The sequence below is a fragment of the Hypanus sabinus genome, chromosome 12, assembly GCF_030144855.1.
Source record: "Hypanus sabinus isolate sHypSab1 chromosome 12, sHypSab1.hap1, whole genome shotgun sequence".
Lineage (NCBI taxonomy): Eukaryota > Metazoa > Chordata > Chondrichthyes > Myliobatiformes > Dasyatidae > Hypanus > Hypanus sabinus.
The window spans coordinates 89,743,980-89,769,665 of NC_082717.1; the positions used below are offsets into that span (position 1 = coordinate 89,743,980).

The window sequence follows — 25,686 nt, forward strand, 5'->3', positions numbered from 1 at the left end:
TCTTGGAGACGGGAGGCGAACGATAGGCTTTTATTAGCTGCAGGAGACCACCACACTACATCCTGGAGACTGAGGGAGGAGCAGTGCCTCCAACCGCCTTTATACCGGGGTCTGTGGGAGGAGCCGCAGGAGCAGTCGGCAGAGGGGCGTGTCCAGACAGGTATATGTAGTTCAGCACAATTCACATGCTATAAGTCTGTGTAGGACATGTAGGAGTTCGCCCGGGACGCAATGCAACTCGGCACACTCGGGCTGCGCTGCAGCAAGCCCAGCCCCCGGCGGGCGCGCATGCGCACTGGCCATGTCGGCTGGCAGTGCTCGAGCGTGATTTGTGAGGCGGGGCGGGGCGGGACGGGACGGGACGGAGTCTGTGACCGGGCTCGCTCGCTCGCTCGCTCGCTGCGGCCGTGGTACTGTCGCCCGGCCCGGTCCGGTCCGGTCGCCGCCAGCGGCTGGTGCTCCTCTCCGTCGTTACGCGGGCTCCCTGTGAGGCAGGCTGGAATGAGCGAGAGGCGCTTCCAGCGGCCGCAGGAAGGCGTCGCCGAAGCCCCTCGCTTGTTCTAGTTGTTTCGGGCCCCCGGGCCTCGGGGGGCGCGAACGGGAGGCAGGAGGAGGAGGAGGCGGCGGCCGCAGCTCCAGGATGACTTCCCATGGCAGCTTCGACCTCTCCCGGAGGAACCCGCAGGAGGACTTCGAGCTGATCCAGAGGATCGGCAGCGGCACCTATGGCGATGTTTACAAGGTCAGTGTGCGCTGGGGACTCGAGCCCCAGGCTGCAGTAGGCCCGGGGAAGGGTAATTCGGGGCTGGCCTTCGTGCCCCCCGAGTGGTGTGGGCCGGACCACAAGCTGGCAAATCGGCACTTCCCCGCCCCTCCTGTACAGGAGCTTGTCTTGTCTTGTTTATCTCTCTCTCGGTGGGAGAGGCACCGGATTAGTGACCAAACACCGTGAGCAGTAGCCGCGGCTGCGCCGATTGCTGGTATAAAGTACGCAGCAGGAGCTGGCGCATCTCCAAAGTAGCCCAAGGAAATGCCTGCTCCCTGATCCCCCTCGCTTCCCCACACAGCATTCACAATACACTAGGCAAGCAATCCAGATACTAACAACCCAGGTCTCATTGGGGGGGGGGGGGGTATGGGGGCATTTGAAGGTTAATCCAGCGTCGTTTCCAGTCTGGGAACAAAAGGTTGAAGTTATTGTCTACTTGTATACTGGTTTCCCTTCGGGAAAATAAGCTTGCAGTCCATATTTGGACCTGTCCTCTGCCCTCCCATTCCTGAAGCAGTACTGAATCTTCAGTCTGGCTACTGTGTCAAGGTTACTCGGAGTAGGCAGTGATGACACTGCTCCTGAGATTTTATATGGGTGTATATAACATTGTGGTGGATATTTTGTGCTGTGGAAGAATACTTGATTGGATTTGTGTTGCTGCACTAACCTTTATAAGAAAAAGAAGTTGAATAGTTTACCATATTTTCCTCAACCTTTTAAAACTTGATAGCTAGGTCAGGTATTTTGAATTAGTAACCTTATGCCAGCTGCTTGCATCTTGTAAAACAGTTGTTAAGAGTTTGAACCAGTCAGGGATTCATTTTAGTGGGTTGCTCAAGGGCAATATTTCTTATTAATTTACCCTAAGGATTTCATGGAATCTTAAACCTCTAGTTAAGTAGCTTGAAATGCTTTGACCAGTAGGCAGTTTCTTGTTTGCCATATTTTGTATTACTTGGCTTATTTTAAAGCAGTGAGATTGTAGTTTACGAGACTGTCATATTTATTCAATGATTTCAGAATGGACTCGCCAGGCATGATCCAGATGCTCTTGGTAATGTTCTGCAGCCTGTTCATGTGGGCCCAACTTCATTGGATTTGTCATCCTTTGGCAATGCTGCATTCAATCTCGCACTTTCGTTCCTCGCAGCCAGTTTTGTTTTTATTTCCCACAGCAAATGGAGTTATAGAACACTACAGCACAGAAAAAGGCCTTTTGACCCATCTAGTTCATGCCAAACTATTATTCTGCCTAATCTCATTGATCTGTAACTGTACCATAGCCCTCCATACTCCTCCCATTTGTGTACTTATCAACTAAATGTTGAAATTGAATCCTGGTCCACCACTTCCACTGGCATATTCTCACCACCCTCTGAAGAAGATCTCCCTCATGTTCCCCTTAAGCATTATACCTTTCAATCTTAACCCATGATCTAGTTCTAGTCTCACCCAACCTCGATGGAAAAAAGCCTGCTTGCATTTACCCTATCTATACCCTCCATAATCTTGTATACCTTTTATCAAATCTCCCCTCATTCTCCTACTTCCCAGGGAATGAAGTCATACCTTATTCATCCTTTCCCTGTACTTTTTCAATCTTATTGATAGGTACAAAATGTGCACAAAATTTTCTAAATTTATTCTAAACTCTTGTTGCTATTACAGCAAATTCAGGACGATTATTGGAGATAAAATATTAATTAAAATGGGATCTGAGAAAATCTTCCAAGTTTTCTTAATATCTATGCTTCGTTGTCTATCTTCTTAAAAACTTGACCCAATACAAGTTTGAACACCTCCCACACTTGCAGTTTGCCAACCTGTTGCGAAGTATTGTCCAGTCTTCATTAGCCAGGCCTTGTACATTGTAATGCTTGGGTTGAGTATGGTACTGTGGAACAATGCTCACTGTTGAAGCAGTTGAGAAAAACACAGGGCAAGCCTTCAGCTTAACTGAAAAAGTCAAAAGTCTTGGATGACTGAATGACTTAAAAAAATGTAAACAATTAAAATACCAATTTTTATCAGATTAAAGTATAAGCATTTTAATATCATTAGGTAAACTCAGTTATGTGAATTTACATTTTTAATTATTCTTGATTGTGAAAGGTGTGCCTCATCCAACCTGATGCGAAGAGCAGATTTCTTCCTGTGAACACTTAAGCCTCAGGTTTGTGCTGTGTTGCCAGCATTTGGAATCCAGTGGTTTAGTATGTGAAAAGACAGTGAATCTTGGGTTTTAGTATTTATGCAGGATCTCTGAACTTTGTGGCACTTTTGCAGGGAAATGTTGACATTTCCTGGTCAGGTCTATCCTTTGGAGAAAAGAAATTATGGTTTGTCTGGTTTGGGCCTTTTTAAAAAAAATTGCTGATTTTTTTTTTATATGGCCATGGTACCTGTCAAGATATTTCTATGTCCATTATGAAGAGATCTTGCTTTACTGGCCCATGCCATATTGGATTTGAATCCATGAAAGGCATTTGAAAAATTCTTCCCTCTCTTCTCGCTACTACCATCGGGTGGGAGATGCAAGAGTTTTGGGTTCCATGCCACTGGGTTCAGGAACAGTTGTTGCTCTACAATCAGCAACCATCAGATTCTTGGATTGGCATGGATGGCTTCACTCACCAGAGCACTGAATTGACTACTTAGCTTGTAGACTCATTTTCAGAGACCTTTGTTATGTATGGTTTTTCAATGAATGCCATTGTACTTTATTTACCTGTGGCTGCTTGCAAGAAAATGAATCCCAAGGTTGCATATGGTATACATAGTTTGATAATAAATTTATTTTAAACTTTGTAAAGTCACTTAATAGGTATAACCAAATGAAAATGATAGACATGTTGCGCATGATGTTAAAAGCAGAACAGATTTTGGATTATACTTCTGGATATTGTTTAGACTATTACATTTTAAAGCTACTTCTTGTTAGTTGTCACCTGGTATTTCAGTTTATATCATTCTGATATTGGGAATTAAATGGGTTTGTGTCTGATTTACCTTTTACAAATTGCTGCACTTAATTGTGTTTTAGACACAACTATTGAATGGAAATTTAAAAACTTACAACCTTTCTTGGATATTCACAACATCACTTTTATTGCCGTCTGCAAACTTGCTATTATCTCCTAAATTCACATCCAAAATTTTTCATATAAATAAAGTGATAAGGGTCCCTCCACTAATCATTATAGTACACGCTGATCATAGACATCTAATCAGAAAAGCACCCTTTTACCACTACCTCAATTCAATTGTGCACAATCTTTGTGCTTAATTCAATTTTTGGATCCAAGTAGCCTTTGGATTCCATGTGCCTTGGCCTTTCGGATCAGCCAAGCGTTCAGGATTTGTGAAATGCATTATTATGGTCATTTTAAGAAATTTTTAGATAGGCACATGGATGATTGCAGGGTTATGTAGGAGTGAAAAATCTAGGAGATTGTAGATGCATAATCTTAATTTTGTTCGTCAGGATATTACTAGGATCAGTAACAGACTGGGCAGTTGATTGGGGGAAGTGGCACTGATTCTTGAATGTATTTATTTATTGAGATACATCACAGAACAGACCCTTTCGGCCTTTTTGAGCTGTGCTGCCCAGCAACCCCTGATTTAACTGTAGCCTAATCACAGGACAATTTACAGTGACCAATTAACCTACTAACTGGTATGTCTTTGGACAGTGGTAGGAAACCAGTGCATCCGAAGGGAACTCATGCGGTCACGTGAGTATATACAAACACTGTATAGTCAGTGGTGGGGAATGAACCTGTAATGTAAAGCATTGTGCTAACCACGACCTTACCGTGCAGCTCGGAATGTGGGAGATGGTGGAATTCTGAAATCAAGGGAAATGCTGGTAGTACTTAAACAAGTCAGGCAGCAATCCATGAAAACAAAAATGGAATTAACATTTCACATCCCAATGAGAATGTGAAAAGGGTAAAGGGTACGTGTAGAGGGGGTGGGTGAGGGGTAAGTGTAGCAAAATATGTAGACAGGACATGAGAGAGGTATGCCATTGGGGAAGTAAAGAGAGGTAGCTAAAATAAGGTGCCAGGCCAGACGTGGAGACCACAAGGAAAAGGGAATCTGCAACCACAAGACTATGTGCTTGGCAAAGTATTTTGAGGATACCCATTTCAAGTGTTTTGAAGTATGTCAGTATTAATTCTAGGTATTATGCTTTAACCTTTGCTAATTCTGAGTACTTTGCATGCTTAGCTGTGCAATAGCCAATCAATTGATGAATTCCAGTCGGTAACCATATTTGCGAATGTAGTACCCTGCTTTTGGGTATAAGTATGACCTTTGTAAACCAACAAATTGGGAGTTGGCGACCGTACGCCTGAAGTGCGTAAGGGCTGCGAACTCCTTTCTGAATAAAAGCTGCTTCAGAAGTAATTTCGTGTCTCTGGTGTTTTTCCTCAACTGAGCAGGTAACAGTCACAGGTTGACACCAAAACCCTCCATCAGAACTGGAAAGTAAGAAAACACCAGAGTTTTAAGTTGGATAAAGAGTGAGCTGAGTTTAATGAAAGAAAAACAGAAGCAATGTGTTTATTAAAAACACTGTCAGCTTCAAAATGTTGGTGTGACAAGGTATATTACGCACAGTCTGATTGGAGAGTGGGGAAATGGAAACTTATACAATCTGTACGAATAAAAGTAGAATAATTTCTGTAGAAGAATTCAGTGAGTAGAGGATAATCATTTTAAAATTGTATGTGTGGATATGATGGTTCCTGACAGATGGTTACTTGATTAAAAAATTACTTGGCCAATTTATTAATCGTAATGAATTGTAATTGTAAAAAGTAATAAAATTACTTGGCCAATTGTCTTTATTTAGGTTAGATGCAGTTGTAGCGGCAACTCGAATAAACCGATGTTGCTGCTGGTGCCCTAACACGGAGTTATTTTGTATAATGCACTCTCTGATCAACCCAATAATAATGTTCCAAAAAGTTAAAGAAATGTATTTGATCCTTTCTCAAGCAGCTAGCAAAACAATCTGGAAGTGATGCAATTAAGGGAAGCTAACAAAAGTAATTACATTGTTGGTCCACAGCTCTAAAACTGACCAGAATAAAGTATGAGTGCGTAACTTATTCCCTTCTCTTTTACCGCACCCCCACCCACGTGACTAGTTACCACAATAAGCATTGTAAATGTGCAACACAGAACCACTTCATTTTCCTGTGTTTCAGATTTCCAGCATTCTCCATCATATCTAATTAAACTTGATGGTAGGTGAAATCATAGATAAGTGAGAGTTTATCGATGTTAATTACCTGGACCTCCTCAAATCTACTGGGGAAAAAATCCAACTCTGTTCATATAACAGTGTGTGGAAATGGAGGCTGTGTTTTGGCTTGAAGGAGAATTGGCAGAGGCTAGGAGACAATATAGTCTTGGTGAATCATAGATACTGCTCCTTTTGGCGTGTCATATCCTGCATTGATTTACTTCAGAAATGTAGTTATTTGCTGTTATAATGAATGATAGGAGACAGCAATCAAGATGCTGCTGAAGATACCTTTTCTATGCCAGTATGAAAAGATTCAAGTGAGAGGTAGAGGGATTTTGTAGAATCAGAAACCCTGCTGTTGCCGGCCCCGCCCCACTAACACACCCACTCTCACCCTGCACTGGTCACTTTTCATCTTTTGTTGCTGCTGTTTCACATATTTAAACAACTATTTGTTTTATTATAATAGTGCCAGTAACATTATACTGTTTTACATAAACATGCACCTCACACTTGTCAACCTGTCAATCTTCAGGTTACACCACTCAGGGACTTGTGCTAATATTATTTTATGACTGTATGGGTTGGGTTGTAATTGTATTTGCTATGTGTAACTCTGTGTACTGTGTTTTGCATGTTTGCCCCTGAAGAATGATGTTTCATTTAGCTGTATTGATGTGCCTGTCTGAATGACAATAAACTTGAAATTGAACTTGAATGCAGTCTTCAGATGGAATCTAACCCAATCTCTGTAAGACAAATTGTGGGAATAGCTAGTAGATGAGAACAAACCATAATTTATTGGCAAGTTTAATGCCAGTTTGAAAACATTTCAGAGAAGTGGATGTCTATTGTCTTGCAGAGATTTGGTTTGGTTTCATCTGAAGAACTGCAATCATTTCTCACCAGTATCTCATGGAAGATGTGTAGGTTATGGAGAAGAAACAAGGACTTAAAAAAAAGCATATCCCCTCCCCCCACCTCCTTATTCTGGCTTCTACCTCCTTCCTCTCCAGTTCTGATAAAAGGTTTCAGCCTGAGGTGTTGACTGTTAATTCCTTTCCGTAGATGCTGCCTGACATATTGAATTTTTCCAGTATTTTATGTGTGATCTTAAAATCAAAACTGAGGTGGCTCAGTGATGATGTCAAAAGTATTTTTCAGTGCTTTATGGACTAAAGTTTAATTTATGGGACTGCTCTCAAAAATGAGGAATTTAGAAAATTTCTAAATTGAGTGTATCTCAAGCAAGGGCATTTCATATTGTCATTTCACTGCAGGTATGTGAAATTAAAGTACCATCCATAAGTTGGCGGAATTAATGTTTTTGTTAAGTACTTGCATTCCCCTGCAAATAACTTAGACTGCCAGCATCTGTAGATTTGCAGAATATTAATTTCATATGACAATGAAAAGGGAGGGGGTGGAGGTGGTGGGTGGGAGGAGGGATTTGATCTTCCACTGTGTTGTCATTTGGCAGCCAAGTATGTATGAATCCAGTGGGGGTCATTGGACAATTAGGAATCCAATTCTTGGTTTATGTGCCAGTAATTTGACTAGGTTGATTCAAATTCGTTCAGATCAGAATCCAGGTTGGCAGAGATGTATGCTACTATGATTTTTACTTCTAAGTCAGTGCTTAAGAATGGATAAGTGGTTGTGGAGTGAAGCATAATGTACGTTTGATGTAACTCTCGGGTGAGTGGGAAGATGAATGGGCATGTAAAATGTTTCATCGTCCTTGTACAATGAAATGAAATGGAAAATAAGTTATATTTTGTTCAAAAACAATAAACTCTGAGTACTTATAGTTATTTACTTTTATCAAAGGAAGCTATTTTTAAAGGTAGTGATGTCAGTCCATTAGACTATTCTGTAACAAGGGGCAATCAGAACTGAGACAGTTTCACCCTTATGACTTCCATGCATAAAAAAAGCTCTATTTGAAAACTTAAAACATTTTTGACCCTGTTAATAGTCCAAACCTGTCCCAGGGTACATATATGGATGTGTTTACATCTGAAAACCGAGCTAATTGAACAGGTTACTTTGCTTCATTTTAGATTAGATTAGGTTAGATTCAACTTTATTGTCATTGTGTCAAATACCGATTTAAAAAGCCAATGAAATGCAATTAGCATCTAACCAGAAATGCAAAGAATAGTGTTATTTACAAAATAACTACAATAAAAATTAAGTGCTACAGCACACAATATTGAGACAGTACAATATGGGTGCAATACTGCCTAGTGCTATGATGTGAGGTTCAGCAGGGTCACAGCCTCAGGGAAGAAGCTCTTTTTGTGCCTGCTGGTACGGGAACGGAGGCTCCTGTTGCGCCTTCTGGATGGAGGAGAGTAAAAAGTCCATGGTTAGGGTTAGATGCATCCTTGATAATGCTTTTCGCCCTTCCCAGGCAGCATTTATGGTAGATGTACTCAATAGTGGGCAATTGGGTGCCAGTAATCTGCTGGGCAGTTTTCACCACATGCTGGAGTGCTTTGTGGTCCAATACGGGACAATTGCCATACCACACTGAGATGGAGTTGGTACAGCGGTAAAAGTCCTTCGTTATCCTGGGACGGAGGTGAGTTTTCTTGATGGTCTTCAGAAAATAAAGGTGCTGTTGCACCTTTTTGATCAGGATGGAGGAGTTCAGGGACCAGGTGAGATCCTTGGAAATATGGACATCAAGGTCTTCTGGGTGTTGTTGTAGGCACACCACACAGTCAGGTGCTGGACCTCGTCCCTGTAGGCTGTCTTGTCATCCCCTCTGATCAGGCCAACCACCATGGTGTCGTCTGCGAACTTGATTATGGAGTTAGAACCATGTACAGGAACGCAGTCATAGGTGAAAAGGGAGTACAGAAGAGGGTTCAGCACACAGCCCTGAGGCATGCTGGTGTTCAGGGTGAGAGTGGAGGAGGAGTGGTTGTCTAATTTAACAGATTGGGGTCTGTTCGTCAGAAAGTCCAAGGCCCAATTGCAGAGGGATGAACTGATACCAAGCTGGCAAAGTTTGGCGATCAGCTTGGAGGGGATCACAGTATTGAATGCTGAACTAAAGTCAATGAACAGCATTCTGACGTAAGAGTTGGGGCTGTCCAGGTGGGTTAGGGCAGAATTGCATTTGAATTATTAAGTACCAATTAAAATATATTTGTTGAAAATTCTTTCTTTCCTGAAATTTCATTTTTATGTATTTTGTTCTTTGGATTTGGCGCTGTTAGGTTCTTTCATTGATAGTCCTTGAGTTCCCTGAGGTGGTGATGTCTTCCAGATACCCACAGGTAATTTGACTAGGGATTTTCCAGATCCAGGTCCGATAAAGGAATAGTGATATACAGCCATTCTGAAGTGGTGTGCAGCGGTCCTGGGAGCTCTGGCACTGCTATTCTTGACTTTTTTAGTTGGAAAGTGGTGATGATTATGTGATATCACGCAGATATTGTTATTTTTTATTTATTGAGATACAGTGTGGAACAGGCCCCAGCAACCCCCGATTTAACCATAACCTAATCATGGTATGTTTACAATGACCAATTAATCTGCTATGTCTTTGGACTTTGGGAGGAAACCAGGGCACTTGGAAGGAAACCCAATCAATCACGGGGCAAACAGACAAGCTCCTTCCAGGCAGTGGTGGGAATTGAAGCCTAGATGCCTTGTACTGTAAAGAGTTGTGCTAACCACTGCATTATTGTGTTGAAATAATACTTTGCATTCTGGGGATCATGAACTGTAATCACAGCAAAATGCTGGAGGAAGGTTGGAATATTTAGTGCGGCAGCAGGGATAACACTCAAGCAAATTAGACTGTCCTGACTTACTGTATGTCAAGTTCCTTGAATATTTTTTGGCAGTGATTTGTGTATTAGAATGTCCTGTTTTCCTGTGCTGTTTTAATCGAGAAGTTGAGATGTTCTGGGACTTTTCTGGGGGGAGCTTGGGGATGATATGACTCCTATCTTGGTACAGTCGTTGGTAGCCAGATATTACCCACTACTTGTTATATTAAGCTTGAAAATCAGTCCTGCTGAAGGGTCTCAGCCTGAAACGTCAACTGTACTTTTTTTCCATAGATGCTGCCTGGCCTGCTGAGTTCCTCAAGCATTTGTGCATTTTGAAAATGATCCATTTACCTTTGTAAGATAGCATTATTGGAAAAGGAGCTGAATTCTGAATTATCAGAAGCAGTGATGCTCTGTGATGTTATTCAGTATGTCTTTAAAACATTGCAATTAAAACTGCTTCTGGCAACTCGTTCCATATACCCACCACCCTATGTATGTAAGAACTTGCCAGCCAGATCTTCTGTACATTCTTCCCCTTTCATCTCAAGTTCATGTCTTTTCCTGGGGGTGGAATACAGTGACTACCCAACTTATCTATGCCCCTATTGATTTAATAACATGAAGATGATAGGTTATTTTCATTGACAAAAAAAGTAATTGAAGAAATCCCTGTATGAAAATTGATTATTAATGAAAGATTAGAATATATTTTTTGCAACAAACAAAATGCTGGAGGAGCTCAGCAGGCCAGGGAGCTTCTATGGAAAAGAGTAAACAGTTAATGTTTTGGGCTAAGACCCTTCATCAGGACTGTGATATATATATATTTTTTCTCAGAATTGTGATTTGTGAGTTGCCTTCTGAAAGTATGGTGGAAACAGATTTGGTAGTGACCTAGAACATAGAACAGCACAGCACAAGAACAGATCCTTCAGCCCACAATGTCTGTACCAGGCCTGATTCCAAATTAAACTAATTCTTCTGTCTGCATCATTCATATCCCATCACTTCCTGCATATTCTTCTGCCTATCTGAAAGCCTTTTGAACACCCTTATGGTATCTGCTTCCACTACCTCTGCTGGCAGTGTTCCAGGTATGTGTGCGTCTCTTTAAAAAAATAAACTATCTTTAAACTTTCTCTCTTAAAGCTATGTGCTCTGGAATTCCAGCATTTTTCCTCCCGTGAAGAGATCTGACCGTCTACCCTATCTATGCCTCTCATAAACTTGTATTAGGTTTCCACTCAGCCTCTGGTAGTCCAGAGAAAAATATCCAGGTTTAAACAATCTCTTCTTGTAGTTAATACCCTCTAACCTAGGCACCATCCTGATAGACCCCTTCTGTACCCTTTACAAAGCCTTTACATCTTCCAATAGGACAACCAGAACTGCATACCATACTCCTTAAGAGCATCCTAACTACAGTTCTGTACACTGCATCATGATATCCTGACTCTTATATTTTATACCCCACCACTCAATCAATGAGTGTTGCCACTTTCAGGGAGGTATGGATTTGGACCTCAAGATCCCTTTGTACCTGAATGCTATTAAAGTCCTGCCATTAACTGTATATTTACCCCTTAATTTCAACCTCCCAGAGTGCAACAGCTTATCCTTGCTTGCATAAAAATTCATCGGCCACTTCTCCATCCATAACTGTAACTGAGCTCTCTCCCACTGTGTCCTTTAACAGCCTCCTTCACTGCCTGCAGCTCCAATTTTTACATTGTCTGTAAATTTACTAACCAACCCATCTATATTTTCATTGAGGTCATTCATTTATATATATTTCAAAACAATGAAAGTCCCAGCGCAGATCCTTGCAGAATGCCATTGGTCATGGACCCCCAGTCAGCACTTCTACCGCTATCCTGTTTCCTATGGGCAAGCCAGTTCAGAATCCAGACTGTCAAGTCATCATGGATCCCATGCATCTTAAACTTCCTGATCAACCTACCATGCCTTATTGAAGTTCTTGTAGACAACATCTGCTGCTTGATCCCGAGCTGACCTTGATCACCCCTCCCTCCACCAAGCAACTCAGTTAAGTTTGTAAGTTCAAGGTACATTTATTATCAAAGCATGTATACAGTATACAACCTTGAGATTCATCTTGTAGGCAGTTACAAAACAAAGAACACTATAGAACCATTTAAAGAAAACCCCACACAAGACCATCAAACGTGTGAAAAAAATTATTTGCACAAACAACAAAAAGTGAACAAATAACACACAGAATATTAAACATCAAACAGCAGAATTCCCAAAAGTGAGTCCACAGCCACCAAGCCCAGGGTCTTTCCCTGTGGCTCAGAAGGGTGGGGAAAGGAAGAGGATGGCAGCAGTGATAGGGGTCTCTATAGTCAGGGGGTCCAACAGACAATTCTGTGGATGCAGGAAAGAAACATCGATGGTATTTTGCCTCCCAGGTGCCAGGGTCCGGGATGTTTCAGATCACATCCACGATATCCAGAAGTGGAAAGAACAGCCAGAGGTCGTGGTACATATTGGTATCAATGACATAGGTAGGAAAAGGAAGGTGGTCCTGAAAACAGACTACGGGGAATTGGGAAGGAAGTTGAGAAGCAGAACCTCAAAGGTGGTAATCTCAGGATTACTGCCCGTGCCACGCAACAGTGAATAGAGGAATAGACTGAGGTGGAGGATAAAAGTATGGCTGAGGAATTGGAGCGGGGGCAGGGATTCATATTTCTGGATCATTGGAACCTCTTTTGGGGCAGGCATGACCTGTACAAAAAGGGTGGGTTGCACCTGAATCTCAGGGGGACCAATATCCTAGCAGTGAGGTTTGCTAAGGCTATTGGGGAGAGTTTAAACTAGAATTACTGAGGGGTGGGAATCGAACTGAACTGAAGAGACGGAGGAAAGGGCAGTTGGCTCACAAATCGAGAAAGCTTGTAGGCAGTGTGAGAGGGAGGATAGGCAGGTGATAGAGAAGGGATGCGCTCGGACTGATGGTTTGAGATGTGTCTATTTTAATGCAAGGAATATTGTGAACAAAGCGGATCAGTACTTGGAGCTATGATGTTGTTGCCATCACAGAGACTTGGATGGCTCAGGAACAGGAATGGCTACATAGAGTGCCAGGCTTTAGATGTTTCAGAAAGGACAGGGAGGGAGGCAGGGCGTGGCACTGCTGATCAGAGATAGTGTCACAGCTGCAGAAAAGGAGGAAGTCATGGAGAGATTGTCTACAGAGTCTCTGTGGGTAGAAGTTAGAAACAGGAAGGGGTCAATAACTGTAAGGAGTTTTTTATAGACCACCCAATAGTAACAAGGACATCGAGGAGCAGATGAGAAGACAGATTCTGGAACGGTGTAATAATAACAGGGTTATCATGATGGGAGATTTTAATTTCCCCAATATTGATTGGCACCTCCCCAGAGCAGGGGATTTAGATGGGGAGGAGTTTGTTCGGTGTGTTCAGGAAGGCTTTCAGACACAGTATGTAGATAAGCCTACAAGAGAAGAGGCTGTACTTGATCTGGTGTTGGGAAATGAACCTGGTCAGGTGTAAGGTCACTCAGTGGGAGAGCATTTTGGAGAGAGTGATCATAATTCTATCTCCTTTGCCATAGCATTGCAGAGCGATAGGCAGACAAATTAGGAAAGCATTTAATTGGAATAAGGGGAAATATGAAGCTGTCAGGCAGGAACTTGAAAGCATAAATTGGGAACAGATGCTGTTAGGGAAATGTACGGCAGAAATGTGGCAAATGTTCAGGGCATATTTGTGTGGTGTTCTGCATAGGTAGGTTCCATTGAGACAGGGAAAGGATGGTAGGGTACAGGAACCGTGGTGTACAAAGGCTGTTGTAAATCTAGTCAAGAAGAAGAGCTTACGAAAGGTTCAAAAAAAATAAGTGAGATAAGTGAGATCTAGAAGATAAGGCTAGCAGGAAGGAGTTTAAGAATGAAATTACGTGAGCCAGTGGGGGATATGAGAAGGCCTTAGCGGATAGGATTAAGGAAAACGCCAAGGCATTCTACAAGTATGTGAAGAGCATGAGAGAATGGGACCAATCAAGTGTGAAAGTCAAAGGTGTGTATGGAACTGGAGGAGGTAGCAGAGATTCTTGATGAAAACTTTGCTTCTGTATTCTCTACAGAAAAGGACCTTGGTGATTGCAGGGATGACTTACAACGGACTGAAAAGCTTGAGCATATAGACATTAAGAAAGAGGATGTGCTGGAGCTTTTGGAAAACATCAAATTGGATAAGTCACCGGGACCGGATGAGATATACCCCAGGCTACTGTGGGAGGCGAGGGAGGAGATTGCTGGCAATGATCTTTGCATCATCAATGGGGATGGGAGAGGTTCCAGAGGGTTGGAGGATTGCAGATGTTTTTCCTTTATTCAAGTGTAACCCCTTGGGTCGCCTCAGGCTCGCTCAGCTCGTTCTCGTCTAGGGGGAGCAGCCTTCGGCCCCGCCAAACTGGGTAATCAAGCTGGTGTGGATGCTGTGTGATGTCCCCGCCTCGCCCAAAAACAGACAGTACACCATATGCGATTAAATGAGTACAATTTATAAAGGTTACTATAACTAAGTGATTAATAACGATACAGTATATATGAAGAGAAAATTAAAGAAAAGGTGCCAAACTTATCAAAGTCCAAACCACTTCGTGCACAGCCGTTGGAGCTCAATTACTGAAGTCTTCTGGCCACCATTCGATCCCCTCCAAACTCCTCGACTCGCAGCTCAGGACCCTCCGAACTCCTCGACTCTCCAAACAGCTCAGGACCCTCCGAGTGGTCAACCAAACACATCTAGCTTCATCCCCCACCCCCCTCCCCCCGTCCTCGGAGAATCTCCCGGCCTCGGACCCCCCTTTGGGGTCCGATCCTCGCCCAGCTTAGAGCATTACGTCCCCTCTCTCGACCCCCTCGCGCCGATCTGCCCAAAAGCCCGTCAACAAAAGCTTACAGACTCAGAAGAAAGAACATTAATCCCCATTTGGTTTACAAATGAATACCATTCTCGTTATCAGTAAATTAGCATTCCTGCTAGTTAACAAAAAGAAGAAACCCTCTACACAAGAAAGGCAGTAGAGCTAGTCCAGGAAATTATCGACCAATGAGTCTTACTTCACCAGTTGGTAAGTTGATGGAGAGACTGGATTTATGAACATTTGGAGAGGCATAATATGATTATGAATAGTCAGCATGGCTTTGTCAAGGGCAGGTCGTGCCTTACGAGCCTGATTGAATTTTTTGAGGATGTGACTAAACACGTTGATGAAGGAAGAGCAGTAGATGTAGTGTATATGGATTTCAACAAGGCATTTGTTAAGGTATCCCATACAAGGCTTATTGAGAAAGTAAGGAGGTACGGGGTCCAAGAAGGCATTGCTTTGTGGATCCAGAATTAGCTTGCTCACAGAAGGCAAAGAGTGGTTGTAGATGGGTCATATTCTGCATGGAGGTCGGTGACCAGTGGTGTGCCTCAGGGATCTGTTCTGGGACCCCTTCTCTTCATGATTTTTATAAATGACCTGGATGAGGGAGTGGAGGGTTGGGTTAGTAAATTTGTTGTTGACACAAAGGTTGGGTGGAGGGCTGTCAGAGGTTACAGTGGGACATGGATAGGATGCAAAACTGTGCTGAGAAGTGGCAGATGGCGTTCAACCCAGATAAGCTTGAGGTGGTTCATTTTGGTAGGTCAAATATGATGGTAGAATATAGTATTAATGGTGCAACTCTTGGCAGTGTCGGGGATCTTGGGGTCCAAGGCCGTAGGACACTCAAAGCTGCTGTGCAGGTTGACTCTGTGGTTAAGAAGGCATATGGTATATTGGCCTTCATTAACTGTGAGATTGAGTTAAGAAGCCAAGAGGTAATGTTACAGCTATATAGGACTCTGGTCAGACCCCACTTGGAGTACTGTGCTCAGTTCTGGTTGCCTCACTACAGGAAGGATGTGGAAACCATAGAAAGAGTGCAGAGGAGATTTACAAGTGTGTTGCCTGGATTGGGGAGCATGTCTTCACTCCTTGGAGTGACAGAGGGTGAGAAGTGACCTGATAGAGGTATATAAGATGATGAGAAGCATTGATCGTGTGGATAGTCAGAGGCTTTTTCCCAGGGCTGAAATGACTAACACCAGAGAGCACAGTTTTAAGGTGCTGGGGAGTAGGTACAGAGGAGATGTCAGGGGTAGCTTTTTTTTACACAGAGTGGTGAGTGTGTGGAATGGGCTGCTGGTGGAGGCATATGCGATAAGGTCTTTTAAGAGACTTCTGCATAGGTACATGGAGTTTAGAAAAATAGAGGGCTGTAGGTAACCCTGAGTTATTTCTAAAGTAAGTATATGTTCGGTACAGCATTGTGGGCTGAAAGACCTGTATTGTGCTGTAGGGTTTCTATGTAAGTCACTCAGTTCAGTACTATATCTGAGGCTGCAAGCTGCAGCCACAGATCTAGTTCTGCACCAAAACACCTCAATCAAATTGAGGAAATAGTAAAGCATGTTCATTGCCGTGGACATTAAACATCAAACCATAGCCAAAAGTGAGTCAACATCCATGTGTCAGAGAGGCAATTGAACCTTGCAGTGTGGGACCTAAGTGTTCGTTTTCCGCTCCTGTCCTCGACAATTTTAGTCTTGCTTGAAGCTTCATTTGGCACAGAGAAATGGTGCTGTTGATGGGTTTGTGCTCCACCAATAGGAATCGACACAGTGATCCCCGGGGATGGCCATTGTGGCACTGCATGTTGAATCCCACAGGAGGTCACAGAAATGCCAGATCATTCAGTCGACCAAGAGTACATTTTTAAAAGGAAAATTACAGGCTGCAATTGATCACAGTTCAGAAGTAGTAATAGTATATCTAGAAGGTGAGTGTACAGTATTTTTTTTAAACTGTCTGCAAGATGTTGCCATTAGTCACATGTGCCATATTGCTGCAAGTCTTGCCACCATCCTTTGAAGTGCTTTTACCCTCTCCAGTGCTGTTGGAAGAAGCAGAGACATATTGGGTTAAGAAAATTCCAGGACATTGGGGCAAGAGCATGAATGGCTCTACTGAAGGTCCTGATGGGCTGGGTGGCCTTCTGTGCTGCATGGTTGTTTAATCTCAGGAAGGAAGCAATGATAGAGTTATGCTGCTTTACAGCCAAGTTTTAAGTTGCCCTGCTGTTCACCAGGTATTAGGACAACCATTTCAAGGTTTTTCTATAACCCTCCTTCAACATCAGTGATGAAATGTTTTTAGTTATTGCTAGCTGCTGCCTAGTATTCAGCTGTTGGCAATTCTTTCTGTCACATTATTAATTGTGAAGAATCTGAAAATGATGATTAGACATTATGGCCTCATCCATATCCATTGGAAATTTTTTTGCTGTTGCAATCATTATCAAGATTTAATTTTTCAACCAAATTGCTTTTCTGATTTTTGTTTGCTAGTTTTTTCATACTATTTCCAGATATACGCAATGCACTCTTTTGCATATTAAATGTCAGTTATATAAGCATAAAATCAATTTTAATTGTTCTTGCATTTCAAGACAATATGACTGAGGGTCTTTGCATCATTCCTGCCCCTTGTGAGATGGTTGGAAGACTTTAATCTGTAGTTCTTCTAATGTACCCTTGCAGTGACTGTACCAAGCTTCTTTTGGATGTCAGAACTTGTCTGTCTTCAGCATTTGGTTGCAAATCATATGAAAATTAAGTTTTAGAGAAGATGAAAGGGTAGCTTTCATCAAGCTGTTAATTTCCAGCTGCAGTTCTTGTTTGTCTTGGTGTGTGTCCATCAAAGTTCTGTGTCATATGGCTGTTTACATTGAATCTTATTCTTGGGAAAGAACACTGGCTTTCTTTCCAAAGCTTCCAAACATGTACATTCTAGAAGGGTATGGGTGTCAATCCTTAACCTGCACTCGATGTCTTTAGGGCAGAGTACAGTGGAGCCAAGACTCCAGTTGCGTATGAAAGCTCTGACGGGGCATTTCATACTTGCATGTTTAAAATTCCTGGTGGTGAGGCATTCTGCCAAATAACTCTGACTCTCTGCTGGGGGAGTCACCATTTCCTTTTACTGCACAGTGTTGACATTTCTAGCTGAGCACAAGTATTCTTCAGCAAACACACACGAGAAGCTGGAGTAACTCAGCAAGTCAGACAGCATCTGTGGAGGGAAATAGACAATTGAGGTTTTGGGGAGGATTTGAAAGGAAGGAGGCAGAAGGTGGGGGGTGGGGGAATGAAGTAAGAATCTGGGAGGTGATAGGTAGAAGAGACAAAGCACTGAAGAAGGGGGAATCTTGATAGAAGAAGACAGTGGACCATGGAAAAGAGGAGGAAAGGGTACCAAAGAGAAGTGATGGGCAGGTGAGAAGAGAAGGGGTGAGGAGTTCTTTCTTTTTACAATATTTTTATTCAGAAGAAAAAAAACAAGATTTACAGAGTGTAACACATAGATACATCTCAACATAACTTGTGTACATTCATATAAAATTGATCAAAATGTTATAGCATATCACATAAAGGTAATCAAAAATTTAATCAAAAATCACTCTAATCAAAAAATTTAAAGATAGGTCATACATCATAAAAGAGATTTTTTATATAAAAAAGTCAACCCCCTACCAACTGCCAAAGAAAAAAAGCTGATGGATGATAATGTATAATTAGAAAAAAAACATTCGCTTAAGAAGAGAAGATAAAAATATACATAAAAGTCTGTGCACTGTTAAACTTTATAAATTGGAAAAGTAATTTAGGAAAGGTCCCCAGATTCATAAAAAGATTGTTTCGAATTTAAGACTGAGTAGTGGATCTTTTCTAAATTTAAATGAGACATAATATCATGTAGCCATTGGAGATGTGTAGGAGGGATAGAAAGGGGTGAAGAGTTGACCAAAATGGGAATGGAAAAAAAGAGAAGGGGAACGAGGGAGAAATTTCTGAAAGTTTGAGAAATTGATGTTCCTGCCATCAGATAGGAGGCTACCCAGACCGTAAGATGATGTTCTTCCCCTTTGTTTGACCTCATCATGGCAATAGAGGAAACAATGGACTGATATTTTAGTATAGGAATGGGAAGTCAAATTTAACTCTGTGGCCACTAGGAGAACCTGTGGTGGACAGAGTGAAGGTTTTTGATGAAGTGATCACCCAGTCCACATTCTGTCTCACTGATATAAAGGAGGCCACACCTTTAACACCTGTTACAGAAGAGGATCCCGACAGTGAAGTGTGGCCTTGCCTGGAAGTTCTGTTTGATGCTCTGATGGCAGTGAAGGTGGAAGTGTAGAAACAGATTTAGCATTTGTCTCGCTTGTGGCATTAACTACCAGGTGGGAGATTCAGTGTGAAAGGTTGAATGGACGGGGAAGTCGTGTAGTTGGTGATCCCTACAGAATGTAGAGGGGCTAGGGAGGAAGGTAAGATGAGCTTTAGTGGTAGGATCGCACTGGAGCTGGTGGGAGTTGTGGCAAATGAAATGCGAAATGTGGCGGCGTGAAGTTTCCATGAGTGATAGGTGGTCTGGCACAGTCTAACAGAAAAAACATTTTGAGTCAGCATTGTTAGATATATCCTCTGCAAATCAGGACAAAAAAACTTCAATATATTGTCACACGGATGTTTGGATGCTTAGTTTTTATGTCTTGATGCAGAGTCCTGACTTGAAACATGCACCCCTTGACTCTACAGCTGTTTCTTGACCTGAATACTTCCAGAATCATGTTCTTTGTTCAAAAATTCCAGCATGTGAGGAACCTTGCCCTTACAGAAAGCACCCTTGGTTTGCTGTAATGGTATTTTATTATGAAGTAAACCCTAAAGCATTTTAAATATAAGATTCTATCTTTGCACCAACACACCCCACCCCCAGAGCTTTTCTGGGTATCTATCCAGTATTATTCATTGTATTGGTTTGGTCTTTGATGCCCCTGTTTTTGCTAAGTTGCTTGTATCAATGGAAGAGCAGTAGTTTTGCTCAAATCTGAGGACTGGAGATTCATGTGTATACAGAAACACCAGTTTAGATTACTCGATGTTTCACCTGATTTAATGTTTGATATAAGCAATGCAAAATAGCTGTGAACTTAGAGTACAAGTTTGGCACACTAGGGCCAGTCACTCCTCGAATTATTTTTGTCTGGTTGTGATTAAAAGATTAGCTTTATTGTCACATTAGCATTGACCCAGTGAAACGTGCAGTCAGTTGTGTTGTTTGTGTCAAATCAAATTAGCAAGGATTGTGCTGGGTAGCCCTCAAGTATTGCCATGCTTCTGGCAGCAGCAACATGCCCATAACTTAGTTAACTGTAGGTCTTTGAAATGTGGGAGGAAACTGGAGCACTCTGAGCAAACCCATACGGTCATAGGAAGACGTACAGATTCCTTACAGACAGTGGTGCCAATTGAACCCCGATCTTATAGCTGGTTCTACAAAGCTTTGTGCTAACCTCTGTGCTACCATGCTGGCCCTGGAAAGCCTTTCTTCACCATCATATCTGGAAATATAAATTTTAACAAGGATGGTAATGATGTGAAGTGAGAAAATCTGTCATCCTCATGTGATTCAGAACTGTGACTACATGGTTGATTCCCAATAGCTCTTTAGAACGAGTGTAACAAGCCAAATGATTCAAAGATAATTTAGGATAGTCAGTGAAAATTACCTGCTCACACAAGCAAACAAATGTTACCTCTTTTTAATCCAGTTGTGACAATCTTACTTAATAAAGTAGGGGAAATGTGTGGGAAGGCTAAAATTGTTAGGTACCAGACTGACCAGGAAGCGATTGGCATGAATGGTAGAGGAGATTGGAAGGCTCTGGCTGTCACTTGTTGAGAGGGCTTGGATACATAAAGTGCAGAAACTAGACTAGCTAAAAAAAGTCCCAATAAATAGATCTGGGGATTCATGCAGGCAAATCTCAGAAAGGTATAAGAGCATTGGGGTTAAATAGTGGGAGCTTTTAACTTCTGCAGGCTTGGATAGGGTGGACTTGTTAAGTGTGTCTAAGAATTGCCATTTCTGAGCATCTTGCAGAATCCTAATTGAGGTAGGGCAGTACTTGCCCTTCCCTTGGGAAAAGAAACTGGGTGGGAGGTAGAAGTGTTGGTTGAGGGGCAATTTGAGGGCAGTGATCATAATTCTAAGCAGTTGGGGAAGGTATGAGTTTGGTTTTTAAGGTTTTGAATTAGATAAAGACTGACTTCAATAGCATAAGAGAACCTGGCAAAAGTAGATGGAGAGCAGTTGTTTGCAGATGGGCAACAACTGGCAAGTGGGATTCTTCTCAAAGATAATTAAAGCTAGCACATTCTAGTGAAGGTGGAAGGCAAAGTTGGCAAGACTTGGATGATAAAGAATGTTGAAGGCTTGATTGGAGATGAGAAACAGATTTGTATGGCAGGTTTAGGCAATAGGGATTGAAAACCTTGTGAGAAGTGTGTAGGAGGGAACTTAGAAATAAATTACAAAGGCAAAATGGGGCCATGAAATATTGATGCCAAGTAAGATTAAGGAAAATCCCTGTATACTTTATTTAAAGCAAGATATTAGACGGGGAAAGAATGGTTCCCTTCAAGGAATCAGAATCTGGTTTCTCACTGGCACTCCAGTCCATGGATTCATGGACCATTCGGAAATCTGATGGCAGAGGGAAAGAAGCTAAAATAATGTTCCTGAAACAATGATCGTATGTCTTTAGACCCCTATACCTGCCTGGTGGTAGTAATGAGAAGAGGGCATGTCCTGAGTGGTGCAGGCCCTTAATGATGGATGCTGTCTTTTTGAGGCATCACCTTTTGAAAATAATCCTCAATGCTGGGAAGGCTAGTGTTTATGATGGAGCTGGCTGAGTTTACAACACTGGATGGTTTTCTGATCCTGTTTATTGGCCCTTCCATACTGGACAGTGATGCTCAGGAAGCTCTTCAGTTCGTTCTTTATACATTTTCCAGAGCACTGGTTCCCAAAATGGTCAATAGGTCAAGGTAGCCCCCTCCCTCTCCCCTCGGAGTTTCCAAGGGTCAATAACAACAAAGGGTCTTTGGGCTGTACTTGGTCGTAAGGGGAGCAGCTGAGGGATTACAGGCTTAAAGAAATGAAACCATTTGACTTTTTTTCTCAGTGCCTCATAATTGGTAAAATAATCATATCTTGCTAACCCACTGTCTCTTAGATTTTTCTTGAAGCGCATTATAATTGTTGAAAAGCAATGTGACTCTTCTGTATTTGGCATTGCGTGAGAAATCTGGCTGAAGAAATCGTGTTATTTGTGGACCTGGCCTGTGCATTATTGCTGTTCACTACCATAGTATAGTGTTAGCTAGTGTGATTTCTATGCTCTAATCATGCAGTGATACGATTCCTGTGAATTAGGACATAGCATACCTTTGGGTAAAGTTCAGAGTCTGCCCTTTTGAACAGACTTGACTGCATTTCTCTAGCCCACGGTCCAACCGAAATATTGCTGCTCTACTTCATGTACCTTCAGACAATCAGGTTTTTCCTAAGCTGTGATGATGTCATAACTTTGACCTTTATTGATCACAGTGCTTGAGGTTGGACTTAATCAATAGATGGTTGACTGTGGTCATTAGTCCATAATGAAAATTGCAAAAGATCAAAAGAAAAAGTGTACAGTACAATATGGAATATTTGAAATATGATTTATATCAGCACCAAACAATTAGCAGCAGCCAATATATCTGTTGTGTGAAAGTTTTCAAATGAGGCAATGCTTCTTGCAAATCCAGGCTCCTTGAACGTTTGAAAAGGATACACTTGGATAAAGCAAACAGGAACTTGGCATATCATCAGTCACTTTGTGCAAACTTTCAGAAACGGAAAACACTTTAAAACATATTTGCCAGCACTTCACAACAAAACAGTGGTGGTTGTGTGCTTCATGCAATATTTCAATTGGTCATTGCTGAACCTGGAAAACCCCAGACAACTGGAGAAGTACTGACTCTGCCAGCAGTAAGGGAGGTTCTGAGTACAGTTTACCTAAGTCATCAGACCAAATAATTAAAGTGACAACTCTGTTCAAAGACAAATAGATGAAATGTCTGAGAACGTGGAAGACACATTGTGCAACTTATTAGACAAAAAAATTTGTTCTGCAGTTGAATGAGTCAACTTTGCCAGGCAACAAATCTTTAATTCTGGGTTATGTTTGCTTCATAAAAGATGAAGCATGGTTCAAAAGTTGTTATTTGCAAGTGGACTAGAATGGATATGAAGGGGGAGTTAATGTTTCGGGTTGCAGAACAATTTTTCAAAGAGAAGGACATTCCGCTCACCAGTGTTCTTGCTTGTGCTACAGATGGAGTGCCATCAATGACAGGACACCACTGTGGGGTTATTACTTTCTCTTTTTTTTTTAAAAAAAAGCTGTCCCTAACATATTTGCCATTCATTAAGTCACAGGCAACTTGTTGTCGCAAAAACCTAAGTGATTGGCCGCGCAAATTACTAAATATCAAGTTTCATGCTCTCAGTTCTCAAATATTTGGAGAACTTTATTTTGAGGAACTTGAAACTGCTCAACCTTTCCACTGCAGATCTGAAGATGAATATGGTATAGCACACTGACTCAAAGTAGTCTTGTAAGCTCTCCTCTATCTCCCTTGACCGTACCTTCATTGTCCTCACAACTGGTACTGTGGTTGGACTTTCTAAAGTGTGGGGGTTTAACAGTGGTCAAGTGTGTTACCTCCTCTGGTTTCACAGGTGATATGTTGGTGATAGTTGGTCAGCGACTTCCTCAAACTGTTCTGGTTGGAGTCCCCTGCAATGATTGGGCTGTGACTGGATTTCAGCTGTGGTAGTCCTAAACAGGAATATTTGATGATTCATCTCCAGAGCTGCACACAAAGGGGTGATACACTCTCTGGTGCCAAAGGGATAATCTGTGGGTGGGACTACTCAATGTTCTAAAATGTCTGCCATCTCGATTCACCAAGGAGAAGGATACGTAAAGTATTGAGTTCAGAGAGGGTACATAAATGATTTGGAGTCAACGTTCCCTTTAATTTTTTTTTTACAGCTGCACGGACCAACCATTTCTCTGAGCAGGAACTTTTCACATGCCCTGAAAATTGTATGGCTGCTTACATTTTTTTTTGTAATACGTATACTATGAATATTTAGAATGAAAATTGAGAAGTCACATACTTATATGTATAAACACTGTTTTGCATCCAGGTGAAAGATACATTTTAATCCTCATTACAGTGTGCAGTTTTGGTCACCTACCACCAGGAAAGATGTAAACAAGGTGGAAAGAGTATAGAGAAAATTTACAAGGATGTTGCTGGCTCAGGAGGACCTGAGTTATAAAGAAAGAATGAATAGGTTAGGACTTTATTCCTTAGAATGTAGAAGACTGGGAGGAGATTTGATAGAGGTATACCAAATTATGTGGGGAAGAGATAGAGAAACTGCAAGCAGGCTTTTTCCACTGAGGTTTGAACAAGCTTATTAGCTGACTTCCAGGAGGGTGAGATTGTGAAAAGGATTCTTGTGTTTCAATGATGCAACACTGGATTAAAATAACGCTAAAACTTTTCTGATCTGTGTTGTATGAATAGTTGTTTGGAACTTTGGTTTTAATATTCCTTTCTACACATGTACAGAGATATTTCATGTGAGCATTTTTATATGAATCAATCAATAATGTCTGTTCTCAAGTTTCTTCCATGCACTTGCCCTCCAAATGATTGCAATTCATGTAATCCTAATGTTGCCAAAGTGCATGATTGCAATGAGACGTTTGGAAAGTCTCTAAGATATAGCGTGCCAACCTTAAAAGCTCTTGTGTACACTGGTGTCAGTTGATCTTGGTCATATGCATTAGAGATTGCTTTCTAGTGGTATCCCATCCTCTTTTGGCTTTTCTATCTATAGCAGTGGTGCACAACATACAGCTGATAGCTGTATCTGATCCATAGGATGCTTTGACCCAGCCTGCCTCAGTGAGTTTTCTCATGTCTGCACTTGCCTGGCAGGAAAGCCCTGTATATCCAATGTCAGGCAAAGGAACTTAGGGCAGCTCAACAAGTGTGTGGCCCAAATGTTGTTTAAAATGATCCTTGTGTGGTTGATGTCACAGATAGTCTGCAGTTTTTCAATTTATGAGCATAGATAAATCTATGATGTCGCAATGAACATCAAGGGCATCTCTGTGCAACGCCTTGATACTGAACATATAAATTCTGCAACAGTAAGGCTTTGACCACACGTAAAACCAAGCTTTCAGGCTTAATGTTGTTAAAATTGTCAGTTTGAAATATTTGAGAATGTCTGACTAACTTTAAATATAAGAAAGTCAAAAATGTTTACAATTTAATAAAAGAAATTGAATACAGTAAACACTGTAAACCCTTAGGAACTAAGTACATCATAATTCATTAAAGTAAGGTTACCTTATTTACTTTGTAGTCCTAATTCTGAATTCAAATCAATAGACTCAGTGTTCCTTTGCAAGGCCTAATCTAATATAAATTTAACAGGCAGATTCTGCATTGTAACTGGTGAGGTAGTTCATTATCACCGTGAATTTGTAGAATTGCTCTTCGGAGGGTGACTAGCAAATTCTAGATTTCAGGGTTTGTAGAGGAATGCTGGATTTAATAGCAGTTTGGCATTGGAACTAATGACATTTTAAAGGAAATTTTGGTCTTTTGATTGTGTCAAGTTATTTCCTCTGCTGATAATTTATCATAGAGACAAAAATAAAATGGAAGATTTCAGAGCTAGATTGCAGTACCAGAGGGACCTCGAGGACTGTTGTGTACTCTGCTTCACTGAGATTCCAAACACAGCGCTGCAGCCCAAGGGGTTGGATGGTGGGATCAGGT

The 25,686-nt window shown here is 41.7% G+C and overlaps 1 protein-coding gene across 4 annotated transcripts in view; it reads left to right on the forward strand.

Annotated features, from left to right (window-relative positions):
* Positions 1–381: 381 nt before the first annotated feature.
* map4k3a (mitogen-activated protein kinase kinase kinase kinase 3a) overlaps positions 382–25,686 on the forward strand; it is a 295,830-nt gene continuing 270,525 nt past the window's right edge. For 2 of the 4 annotated variants that reach the window (XM_059986423.1, XM_059986424.1), the window contains exon 1: positions 382–742. In XM_059986423.1, the coding sequence (XP_059842406.1) occupies positions 641–742 (102 nt within the window). In that variant the 5' untranslated portion in view covers positions 382–640. The remainder of the gene's footprint in view (positions 743–25,686) is intronic. The other 2 variants (XM_059986425.1, XM_059986426.1) reach the window with 1 other exon arrangement.